This window comes from Crocodylus siamensis, chromosome 1, assembly GCF_052110815.1.
Source record: "Crocodylus siamensis isolate JL-2025a chromosome 1, ASM5211081v1, whole genome shotgun sequence".
NCBI lineage: Eukaryota > Metazoa > Chordata > Crocodylia > Crocodylidae > Crocodylus > Crocodylus siamensis.
This window is the reverse complement of record NC_143395.1, coordinates 226,242,042-226,255,772: the sequence shown is the minus strand read 5'-3', so window position 1 is coordinate 226,255,772 and position 13,731 is coordinate 226,242,042. Positions and strand designations below refer to the sequence as shown.

At 38.2% G+C, this 13,731-nt stretch overlaps 1 protein-coding gene across 1 annotated transcript in view; it reads right to left on the bottom strand.

Annotated features, from left to right (window-relative positions):
- Positions 1-13,731, bottom strand: part of CBLB (Cbl proto-oncogene B) — a 175,440-nt gene that overhangs the window by 65,774 nt on the left and 95,935 nt on the right. The window contains exons 5-6 of the mRNA XM_090058252.1: positions 8,665-8,821; positions 1,440-1,561 (exon numbers count right to left, since the gene is read on the bottom strand). Coding sequence (XP_089914378.1) covers positions 1,440-1,561; positions 8,665-8,821 — 279 coding nt within the window. The remainder of the gene's footprint in view (positions 1-1,439; positions 1,562-8,664; positions 8,822-13,731) is intronic.

Here is a 13,731-nt window from a genome sequence, read left to right as displayed (position 1 = left end):
ACTGTGGAAATTGGAGGCATAAATGGTAAAAGTTCAGTCTGAATTATTTAGTATGGATGGTAAGGTACACAGAGGTTATTTAAAAAACAGACATAAGTATGTCATAATTTTTAATCAAACAGCCTTCTTTTTGATACCCATAACCTCATGATACAAAGTCACAACCAATGAAGTTGGTACATGCATTAAACAACAGCAACATAAACTGTTCATTATAATATGCAAAAAAGTCTGATTAAAATGTTATTTTTTCCCTGTAATTGATGCCAACTAATCATATCTTGGGAAGCAAGTTTCTTTAAAGAAATCGCTTTTTATATAGCACTTTTTCAGCTAAGTGAAAATAAATAAATAAACAAATAAATAAATGGACAAAACACTAGTTAGTTCTTTTCTTTGTTCCCCTAGCTATTTGTAATTGGTTTGATTTATTGATTTTATGAACTTGTACAAAATTCTTTGATTTCGCAATGCTATAGAGGAATGTTTTTAATTATGGAAATAATAGACCTTAGTCACAAAATTTGAATGCAGACATGAAAAACCCAGATGTCAGTGGTTTTGAATCTGGATGAGCATTTTTTAAATCTGAATGTTGTGCCTAAAACTACTTTTCAATGAATCTGAAAAGTTATTAAGGAGTTCTTTACAAATTAAAATCAGAAAATATGGAAAACACATTGTAATAGTAAGCCTAATTATTCAGAATTCTGTTAGTGTTTTCCTTCACTAGGTAAAAATCAAAATATCACTGACTTAAGACACACAGGTACAGGACCAGTCAGAGGTCCAATTCCTGATTTTATTACAAGTCTCATCTGGCATTTTCTGGTTGGGTAGATCTCAGTACTCTATTTGCTCAAAAAAAGCCTCTTTCCTGCCCTAGTGGGTGCTGAAAAAAAGCGTGGTAGCTTGACTCAGAATTTTGGGGTGCTTTCAATTTGCATTCCTGTTTAGAAAAAACAGTTTGCTGTTGAATATATATCTATATACATGAATACACAAACTGATACACACATACATCAACGCATACATCAGTATATAAAAGAAATATAGTATAGTAATCTTGGTTTATATCTGAGAAAAGCAAAAACAAACTTTCTGCTTGTATGTCTGTGTGCATATATATATAGATATAGATATATAGATATAGATAGATATAGATATAGATATATAGATATAGATATAGATATATAGATATAGATATAGATATAGATATAGATATATAGATATAGATATATATATAAAAATAAATGATATCTTAAAAACCCATCAGCTTGACTTTGACATGGAAAGGAAAGTTGTCAGCTAATTAAGTTACAAATTCATTCCCCCAGTACCACATAACTGGCATATGACCTAATAGTGTGGATGAAGTGAATTATTTAGTTTTAGAGGAATTAAGTTATTTTGGAAAGCAGTGATCAACAAAACCTTACCTCCCCGGTTTAGTGCTGTATTTCTGTAACCTTGCTTTGACTTCATCATAGGTTAGGAATGCCATATAACCAGGATGCGTCACAGCTAAAAAGTTCCAGTTCCTTAAGATTGAACCCCAAGGCTAAAAAAGAAAGCACAAATAATGAAATCATAAATCCAATCAATTATGAGTCTGTTCCACTAAAAAAAACCCTTACTCCTCACAAACACTGAAACTTTTCAAGTTAAAACATACATGTATGACAATATAGCTGTTTACAGTCTGCATTATGCAGACTTTCAAGTGTGCTTAACTTCCTACAGCATAAAGCTGTACTTCAATGGAACCATTCAAAGTATATCAAGATAAGCAATCATGTAAGACCAAGAGCAAAGAGATCCTGGATGACTTCACTGGGACTACCGATAGTATTAAGTGTACTGACTAGGGCTGTGAGACGCTTTGGTCACTAATTTGATTCAGAGGAGATTCAGCCTGATTCAGCAGCTGAATCTCCAAATTCAAATTGTATCAGGAGACCCATTAATCTCGTTGAATTGAATCGGAAGCCTCCAATTTGATTTGGAGAGATTCAATGATTTGGCCATAGACCCAGCTTTATGTTTTTTCCACGTACCTTGAGGTACCAGGCACGGCTTGTGAACGCTGAGATGGTGCAACAGATGGAGCACCCCACAGGAGTGCAGCTGGGTGGCAGGATGCCCCGCACGCTTGGCAGTGGAGCCAGAAATGGACCAGAAGTACCTTCAGTCCACTGCTAAGTGCATGGGGGACCCACCTGCGCTCCTGCGGGATGCTCCATCAGCCTCACCATCTCAGTGTTCACGAGCCATACCTAGTACCTCAAGCCACGTAGGAAAAAAAACAAAACAAAACAAAACATAAAGCTGTGTCTATGGCTAAATCGCTGATTCTCCGAATCGCAATCGAATCTTCACATTCAGATTCACCTGAATCAAAAATCGGGACAGCGATCTAAATCAGCAAATTGAATCACCATCCCCTGAATCAGGCTGAATCAGAATCTGAATCGAATACTGCCCGCTTTGCGCATCTCTAGTACTGACTGATAAGTGTTTGCAGAATCAAGCCCCAGTATAGTGTCAGAGCTGTCTCATGAAAAATGAAAGGTTAGTATAGATTCAGCAAAGAAACATGGTATAACTTTACTTAGTTTTCCAGTCGCAATAACATGACATTTGCCACCACTGCGGTATTTACTCCACTTAGGTCTTCAATATGTTCCCTCACTGTGCACCACTCTCGACTATTCAGAGAACAAGCTCATCAGAACACGAACTGTCTTCTCATTACATTATGCTTGTACAGTACCTAATACAATGAGGCCCCAAATCCTAGGAGGCCCTCAGTCATTACCATAATAAACCTAATAAACAACTAAATCTAGTAATGCAATGATTTGACTTGATACCCATGTTTTATTCCATACCTCTTGATCCTCTCACTTGCTATGCCAGCATAAATGTCCAGGAAATAAGATAGATAGTGACAGTATGGCTTGAGGGAAGAAATGATTCATCATGGCAACCACTGCTACAAACAGTTGGCAGTAAAATACACCTGACATGTCAGGCTGTTACCTCAATCAAAGCAAAAAAATCCTTTACCCTAAAATAATATATGGGTTAAGTATTTAGGGTACCAGCATAAAAAAAACCAACCAAAAAACAGTAAATACTCAACACCAACATTTGGAAATACAGAATATTGCCATTACATGGTTATAAAGAGAGAGAGAGAGGAGTTTGGGGATAGAGATATGAAATAAAACATATAGAACTTAAGCCTCTTGTGTCAGTACTCTTGTATCATGTGAGTTCCATTTACCTTAGGACATTTTTTGAAGACCAGTGAAATGGAGATAAAATGTGCTCATTCTGAAGGTTATATAATAAACTATTCTTCCAGACCCCTGTTCAAGATTCAGAACAAATCTTACAGGCAAAAGTCTAACTTCCAAATATTTAAACTAAAGAAAAATATTAACAAAACAAAAATATTTCTATGAAGAACTTTTCACACCAAACTATGGATATTTAACAAAGTGGTCTAAGACAGCTAGAGTGTTTTCATTTTATATTTGAAAGAATGTATCACATTTGCACAAACAGCCTGTGTAAGAGAAATGCATAATGTAAAAGAGAGATAAAAGGCATAGTTTTTCTGACTGAACATACCTCCCTATTTCTTCAGTCAGGGACAACAGAATAATATGTACTGATCTTGAGTGCCATCATGCTTAACCAAAAACAGAATGTTATTTGCATTAAATATGAGGAAGAAGAACTTCTTGCTTTTTACCAAGCCACTGCTCATCAAAATTAGTGCTTTTATTTGTAAAAAGTGTTCTGTTCATCTATGTTTATGGGGTATAGGGTGTAACTGTGCTGCTCTAAGGACACAGGCAGACAAGGTTCCTTGGGTAAATCTGATCTTTTATTAGACCAACTCAAATAATTGGAAAAATTCTTTGCAAGCTTTCCAGCAACACATACCCTTCATCAGGCTGAGGAAGCATCTGCAGTTGGTCTGTTCTGTTCCCGAATGTTCATCTATGTGCTATTATACCACTAGTTTTAGTTTTAAACAAAACTGAATCATAGGTAAAAAAGGACTACAAAAAAATTCAGTACTGTAAAAGTATGTTTGATTGCCAGGACACAAAACCTGTTGCAGCAAGTGATTTAAAAAGAAAATCACTCACTATTAGAATTTGTGCACACATTGTTTGGTTAGTCATATCTGGCAAATGGCTACATGGTACACATTCTCCACTAGTTGATGATCTCCCTGGTATAGTTGTGCCCAACATTAGAGCCCCACAGGCCACACGAATGACATGTGGGCAGTCCATAGGCTGGTTCCCACATACCCAGATCCATCCATACACTGGAGTGATCTAGCATGCAGGGCCATGTGATTTAGCCCAGATGTCTCCCCACGTTTGGAAATGTTGCAGCAGGAGAGTGGCTATTAATATTACCACGACTCCCTTGCCACCAATTTTCCAGAGCCTTGGGGAAACCAATAGACTGGATGATACAAGTCTGCAGGCTCGATCTGGTTCACACCCCTAAGGTGGAACACTTTGTCCCACAAGATGAGTTTATTGCTGTATCAAAAAGAAAAAATTTGGCAATAAAAAAGAATACTGATAAAGAAAATTTACTGGCATCACCTCTTGGATACATGCTCACAATAATATGGAAGTGGAAGTTACCACAGGGAAAAAGCATTTGCACATTTGTTTTTCCACGTAAATACCTTTTATACAAAAAGACTATGCAAAGATGGAGCTGTCTATAATGATTAGATGAAAGCCCTATGCTTTTAAAATATTAAAATTCAACTATTCCAACTACAGCTTTGGTCATAGAAAGCCTGCATTTATAGCAATGTTGATCCATGGAAGAAAACAGCAACTTCACTTATCAAAGGCTATTTAAAAACATATGCCACAGAAATACAGAAGTTAAACTGTATCTTAAAAATTTGGGGGAAGGAAGTGCTGCTACAATTGCTACAGTTTCTACACAGATATACACCAGCTGGTAATGTGCCTCTCAATCTAGTTAGCAAGATTTCTCGACTTGTTTTAAAGGGTTTCTCTTTAAATTAAAATGTTAATCCTAACCAGTCTCTACTTCTTACATAATCAGTCCTGCTTATCCTCTTCAGCACCTAGAATGGTACTGAAACATAGCAGCAATGCTCTGACAACATAGTAAATACGGAAATTAACAGAATCAGATATTTGATGATTTATGACTCGAGAACAATAAAACCAAGTTCCAACTGCCATCCTTAAGTCTGCAGTGTAGAGCAAGCTGTAAGACCCCACAGAGTTCAAACAAAATGCCTCTCAGATTACTGCCTGCCCTTTCTATTTTGTTTAATATAGAGATTAAAAGAGCAACAAGGCATGCTTGCTGCACAGGGGAAAAAAGAAGGGCTTCCCTAAAAGGAATAACCATACAGCTTTCCAAACCACATTCAGTTAATATTATTGTTAGATGGATTGTTCCTTTTTTGACTTTCTAGCAATCAACTACCAAACTGAGATTTGGGTCTTAAAAAAAAAAAAAAAAAAAAATTATTAAAAAAAAAAAACAGCCTAGGTCAGGGTTAGGCAATGTTTTCTGGCAGGGAACAGAATGACCCAGCTCAGGTCTGATGTCGGTGGACACTAGGACACTACCACTTCTCCCTGCTTCCTAGCTGTGGTGCAGATCAAACAGACTGCCCTTCCACCAAAGGCTTGGACACTCATGTGTGGCTACCCCCACCTCCACCAAAGCTCCAGGCGCTTGGCTGTTGCACTGTGCAGACAGAGCTACCCCTCTGCCAAATGCCACCAGACTGCAGGTGACAAGTTGCCAACCACTTGGCTAGACTATAGAGACACAAACTAGCTATCGTTAGTCAAACAAAGGCAAGGGTTTACAAGCATATCAGCTGCTCTATGATAACCACTCATGTATATACTCTTACCCACAGAGAATGAAAGCTGACTTGGGGGAAGCTTCTTACTGAAGGAGCAATAAACTAGAAGAGCTTTTATTTACCACAAGTAAGAGTGGCCAAAGGAGTAGCTGATGTGTTGTAAGTACCTCACTTATGGCACAGTAACTTCCACGCATGCCCATAGCCCCAGTTTCACTAAAATTTTCAAGAGAATTATCTGCTGAAAAGGAAAAAATTTTGGTTTACAAAAGAAGTTGACCCAAATCAGGTAACTCAGCTGTTTTGATTACATTTAGCCGTTAAGTGTTTTGTTAACTCAAACTCCATACAGAAATGAAATTCCTCAGAAGATGCATAACCATACAAATGACAGTTCTGAATAAAATGTTGACACAAACTGGCTGTGTGCCCTTTTAGTTCTTGCACATAAATAATGTTTAAGAAATGAATAAAATAAATGTTAGTCAATTTTTCATTTAGTTATCTCTATGAGAAAGTAATAAGGCTTCGCTTTGACATTCTACAACTTGGCGAGTTCACATTAAAAACACATAAGGCTTCAATTAAATCAAATTCAGAACTTAAAAAACTTTGACAGCGATATGACTTTTTCTAGAAGATAAAACAAGAAAAGATCAGAGACCCAACTCCTGCGCACAACATACAATAATCACCTCTACAACTCACCTTTGATTCAATTTTGTAAATGTCCGTAATTTCAGTAAAAACTAAAACTAAAATACCAAACATGTACATGATGATACATTCTGAGTGTGGGTGTTAGACAAAAAAACCAAAATAAATTTGGAATTACATTTTACCTTTTATAGTTTCATAGTAGTTTGGGGTCAGAAGGGACCAGAACAGATCATCTAATCTGACCCCCCCCCCCCCCGCCACTGGCAGGAGCACACGCCAGGATCACACGACCCCAGACAGGTGTTCATCCAATCTCTTTTTGAATTTACCCAAGGTAGGAGCAAGTACCACTTCCCTAGGAAGTTGGTTCCAGATCCTAGCCACCCTAACAACAAAATAGTGCCTCCTAATTTTTTAACCTGAACCTATTCTCCAGCAGCTTCTGGCCACTGTTCCTCGTCACCCCAGATGCTGCTGTGGCGAATAGGACCCTTCCTATTTGCTGCTGATCTCCCCTAACGAGTTTGTAGGCAGCCACCAAATCTCCCCTCAGCCTCTGCTTGCTGAGGCTGAACAGGTTCAGGTCCCTCAGCCTCTCCTCGTAGGGCCTGCCCTGCAGCTCTCCAACCAAGTGGGTGGCCCACCTGTGAACCCTCAAGACAGGCCACATCCTTTTTAAAGTGCAGTGCCCAGAACTGGATGCAGTACTCCAACTGTGGCCTGACCAACATTGTGTAGAGGGGGAGTAGCACCTCTCTGGACGAGCCTGAGATGCATCTTTGGATGCACGACAAGGTGCAGTTAGCTTTGCTGGCTGCAGTCTGGCACTGGTGGCACACATTCATCTTTGAGTCAATAATGACTCAAAGATCCCTTTCCACCTCTGTGCTCACAAGGGGGGAGCTCCCCACCTTGTATGTATGCTGTGGATTCCTTCTCCCCAGGTGCAGCACCCTGCATTTATCTATATTGAACCCCATCCTGTTACCATCCGCCCACTTCTGCAGTCTGTCTAAATCTAATTGCAGCCTGTTTCTCCCTTCGAGTGTGCCTACCTCCCCACACATCTTGGCGACATCAGCAAACTTGGACAATGTGTTTTCCACCCCCTCGTCCAAGTCGCTGATGAAGATGTTGAACAGTGTAGGCCCCAGGAACGAGCCCTGGGGAACCCCACTATTCACAACCTGCCAGGTCGAGTATGACCCATCCACCACCATTCTGGGTGTGCCCCATCAGCCAATTTTTGACCCTCCAACTGTGTAGGCATCAGTGCTTTGAAAGGTATTGTCCTTAAATACCTTTCTGTACAATTGCCTTAAAAAGGTAATCGACCCATCAATACCTTTTAAGCAAATTTCTGATAACAAATTATGCAAACATTACATGTTGTCAATGTACATTTCAGAAAAAGGAAAAGATGGTTAATGCCCAAGTAAGTGACAAGATAATCATTTCTGGGAAATGATTTCTTATCCACCATGGAGAAACCAAAGCGAAGAATATTAAGAATCAACAAGAACAAATATAAACACAGCTCCAGAATTTAAATGGTGCCTCCATTTAGGTATTACAACATGGAATGGGCATGCTCTGATAAAAGGCATGTAGCCCAGGTACAAAAAAACCGCGCAACTCAAACTTCCACAATAACTCAGTAATTCTACTGCTACCAAGAAGCTGTAACCATCTCTTTCCATTTCTCCCAATGACCGAATTTTATTAAAAACTTCAAAAGTAAAAAAAAATCAGGTCTGTATTTAACATAGAGTCATTTATAAGCAATGCTGTGTGCATGCACATACCTAGAAACTCTGAAGTATAAACACATACTTTTAAAATATTTGGAACCTCTATTTCGAGAAATGCATCTGGGGAAAAAATACTGAACTGTCACACCCATGACATGGTAACTATGTGCATTAGTTACACACACATTGTTTTATCAGAATAGTTTTTCAAACTTTGGGCCATGATGCCCACACATGTGTGTTCAAGTTGCTCATGATTTTTCAACTACCTGGATTTGGTTGACCTCCTGGGGAATAGACTCATAGATTTAAAGTCTTTTATAACTGTGGAATATTTTTAAATCTTACCTGAAATAGTCTAGTGAAGATATCAAACTCAAAAACTGAAATGTAATCATTGCAGGTCAAGTCAATGGTAGACTTCAGAGCCATTGCTTCCAAACCAGAGCTTATCTGATGAACCTCATGAAGGCACTGCCTGAACACTTTCCATGGCACTATAGTTCTGAGAGGGGGGAAAACATTTTTTTTTTAGAAAAATCTCACATTTAAAAACATCATCTTATTTAGGCAGCATAACTCAAGCTTGAAATTAACGTAATTATTTTTGATATCACTGCAACAACTAAAAACTTTAATTTTCTGAAACGATTCCAACAAATGCCAGTACATTTTGCTTTCCATTAAAATGATGCTGTTAAACAAACTGTCTCATTTATTTTAGGATATTACATATTCAAGCCAATTTAATCTCCCACAACGGGTAATTTTAAGTGAAAACTGTGCTAGGGAAAGAAGGTGGAAATGTTATAAAGGAGTGAAATCCCTAATTTAGCTATAATACAGTCACATTGACCCACCCTACAACAACCCAATCCTGGATTTGAAGGAATGATATTTGTGGCGGAAAGCACCCAAACATCTGTCTTTAGTGGACACTTGACATCTCTGCTCAGACTGACAAATGTGCTATTTAGTGTCTATTGCCTTTGTCCTCTCCCCCGCACCTCTGCCCATTTCTTTTTTAATTAAGGTTCACTTGTTCCAGTTCTTTTCATATCAAGTAATCAACCCTCTGACAAGAACCACTATAAATACTGCTGACCAAGGGAATATAGAACCTCTCTATCCAACTGCCACAGCAGTGATTCTTAACCAGGGTAACACAGCTCCCTACGATGCCTTGAGATCCTTTCAGGGGTGCTACGTGCTACCCTGAAAAGTTAACACTGTTAGATACGCTAACATTTCACAAGCTAAACCCAGAGGTTTCAAATAGGGACCCAGAGCATTCATAAATACATTCTGACCTATTGTGCTTCAAGTTCCTTGTAACAGAAGAATGGCTTGTTATTTTTCTATAGTAAAAAAGCATATGAAAACTAAGCTGGCATTTTCTGACAAGTGCCTTGAATCTAACAAGGGGTGTCTTGAGTCTAAAAATGTAAAGAACCACCGTAATAGAGAACGTATATTGCCTTGGTGATTGTCTACCTACTTTACAGATTCTATACCCTTCTAACCAAAACCAATTTGGAAAAAAACAAAAATTTGTTAGGAAATTGATACCAGTAGTGGACAAAGAAAAGACTGCAGGATGGTAGCTGCTAATTGGTACACATCGGAGCAAAGCTCCTTCACGTGTATAGATGCCCATTCCCTCTAAGTGCCACACTGCGCTGGCCTAAGTTGTTCTTCATATCCTTTTGCATCTGTGCACAAAAATCTGTTGGTTCTTGTGCTAACACAAACATTTCTGAGTTCATCCATGGACGATCATTTGAAGATGGTGTTGAACCCTTTACAACCCATGGCAAACTGCATCTCAACAGCAGCTGCTTCCTCTTCTCCCAAAGAATGTAAAGTTTACTAATCTCAACTGGACAAGACACTAAACCCCTGAAAATTTTCCCTGCAAATGCTAGTGGACCACAATACCAATGTGTTGTACAGGAGTACAGGATGGGCTTTACACATTTTAAATGACAAACAGTACCTATATTTGCCCACAGGACTTCTAATAACAAAAGCTTACATGCTTTTTATGTTTAATGTTCAATATATTCCTCGCAGGCTTTTGTTCTTCACACAGTCTAACTTTGTAAACCCAAAACATTTTTATTCCCCAGTTATTTTTTCAACTACCCTCTTTATAAAGATAAAACACCACCACCAATACCAAAATATTATTATTAATAATGATTAACAACAATAATAAAAGTAACTCAGAGTTGTGTTAGAAAAGGCTAGATATATCCAACTGCTCCACAAAAAATAAATACTTGATTTACACCTTAACAAAAAACACAAACAAACAAATCAAAAAAAGGCTGAAAGCATAATTAAAGGCCTGATCCCACATTTCTACTGTAGGAAACACATTTAATTGGACTTTTACTGTTTCATAAATGATTTTGGATATGGAAATCTATGCGTCACTGAGGTTTACATTGAGAAAAATCAAAAATGATAAAATATGATGAAGCTTAATAGATTTTAACAGATACTTTCATCTGAGTTTGAAAAACAGGAAACCACAAAAAACTGAAGAGACATACCACATCAGATGCCATTTAAAGAAAGAATGCTCATCAAATTTCAGTTATGATAAAGAAAGAACAAAATGTGCCCTGAATTTAGAGAACAAAGTTAGGAACCCTATGTCAACCCGTGGTATAGAAACCATGTGCACCAAGTTCACCATGAATTCAAGTTATGAGTACCTACTTAATTTTTATACTTTTGAAAACTAAAGGTCTTCTGCTGAGACAGTCAACCAGAGTGTGAATAAAGCATGACAGACAGACAGACAGCTTTTATAATATTAGAATTCTACTGGCTTCCAACAAATGTTCCTGACAAACAACATGTAGAGATAGAAACTAATGGAATAAAGCTTGACAGCCTTTTACGACAGCCAAACAGTAGTTTCTTTCAAAAAAGTCTTCCCATTAATTTCAGTGAGCTTTGGATCAAGCCTTTTCTCATCTGTTTAAAGCTCAACTGCCTCCGACAGCTGATTGCCAATGAACACCCATTTCTACTTCACACTATGGCATGACGCAGATTTTAGTCCTAAATGATTTAGGATTATTTTAGGCCCGTCTCCTTTCCCTGCACACTTGAGGACAACAAACACAAGTTGTAGCCTTTGTATTACAGAGTTGCTAGTCAAGAGTAAATCAGTGGTTCAAGGGAAAAGGATGGATGGGGGACAGAGGGTGGCTACACCAGGACATTCAAACTTCTTCCCTTGGTTCAAATAGCCTAAATATGGTGACTTAGAATCATAGAAAACTATGGTTGGAAGGGACCTTACGAGGTCATCTAGTCCAGCCCTCTGATCAAAGCAGGACCATCGTCAACTAGATGATCCCAGCCAAGATTTTGTCTAGCTGGGTCTTACAAACCTCCAAGCATGGAGAGTCCACATCCTCTCTGGGTAACCTGTTCCAGTGTTTTACTACCTTCCTAGTGAGAAAATTCTTCCTAATATCTAACCTAAACATCCCTTGCTGCAACTTGACATGGTTGCTCCTTGTTCTGTCATCTGCCACTACTGCGAACAGTTTAGCTCCACCCACTTTTGAACCCATCTTCAGGTATTTGAAGGCTGCTATTAAATCCCTCAGTCTTCTCTTCTCTAGACTAAATAAGCCCAGTTTCCTCAGCCCCCCCCCCGACCACTTTCACTGCCCTCCCACTGGACTTGGTTCACATGATATAAATGAATCCTGTTTGACAGCGCATTATTTGGATCAAGGCTGAAGATATGCTTCCCACAAGGGCAGAAGAGCTAGAAGGGAGATTTTTTTGGGAGCTGGATGGCAAGATGAGTACCTGTACAAATTATTTCATTGCTAGTGGAATTTTTGTATTTGTTATAGAGTTAAGGCACCTGGATCTTTGTAAGAGTGATTTATCATCATTAGCATTATTCTGCTTATTTAAATCTAGAGAAAATACTTTAGATGCTGGTCTGGGAAATGATCAAACCTATGATGAGATCAGAACTATTTTAAAGAATACCATATTTGTTATGCCTACTAGATAACTTTATAGAAAGATCATTTGTTGACTTAAGAAAAAGATGACAACTTGAAAAGGAGAGAGATTTTCCATGCTCTTTGTCCTTGTGGTTTTTTGTTGAATTATGCTACTAATGATGCGCAACGCTGGATGTTAGCAGGTATTATGCACATGCCTGATGACATTAGGCAGATCGGAGGAAACTTGTGTGAGAAGGGATGGGTTAGTCACCTCTGACAGTCTTATAATATTAGGCTTTTCTGCAGAATTACGCTAACTAAGAACACTGCCTCACTCTCTTTTAATAGTAGCCATGGAAGCTGTCAGAGCCTATGCAAAGTACACTACTTCTACTGAAACAATTTTCTTGGAATATTTCATATTCTGAGTAGCAGAAGATAGTACCCAAACTTCAACTTCAACATAATATTGGCAATCATTTCTTCTACATTACCTGGGAATTTCAGGATGCATGGTTTTATTATGCAAAAATAACACTGATGCATTACATGTCAAATACAGTGCCATACAAATAATTAAAATCATTAAAGAGAAAGCACAGAAAGGGAATGATAAAGTTCAAAAAGTAAACTTGAACTAACATAATAAGGAAGCTGATGGACCTCTTGCTTTGTGGTTTTTATTAGAGACAGAACTAAATCTCACTAATTGTAAGTCAGTGTCTTTGCACTGCCTTCACCTCATTTGAAGATGGGGCAAGTCCATATTTAAAGAATAACACCACTATGTTGTTTTCTCAAGCCTCAGGAAGCTTGCGTTTAACCCCAATGAACAGAAAAATGCTTATGCACATTAACTTTTTTTGCTCTCACTGTAGAGGTCTCTTGACAGTTACCTCTGATTTGAGATACCTGAAGAAAGGAAACACTCCCAATGAAGACTGTGCCTTTCCATTTTCTCTGGAAGAGTAATAGCAATCAGTGTATTGTTAAATTGGTGGCATTGGGTTAAAACACGCTGACCTCATGCTTAGGAAAAGGAGCTACAATAAGTAGGTGAATCTTAAGGGTCAGCTTAAATCAGCACACTCACATGCACGATGCTCTAAACACTAGCCAAGTTTCCTCCAGACCATTTGAAACAAAATGATTAGAACTCAGCACGTAATTCACAAGTCATTTAGCTTCTTTTTTCTGCTCAAGGGATATCCTGGAACAGGCTGGACTTCTCAAATTATGAATTTTTAAAATTTATTTATTTTTAAATGAAAAGAGATAGCTGGACAGAAAATAAGCCATCCGCTGCACAAATATTCAATGTGTACTACCTCTGAGCAACATGGTTTACATGCAACTGGCCAAATAAAGCTGCATGCAATTCTTTCTACATACTATGCCACAGATTTTTAAGTTACACATATAAACA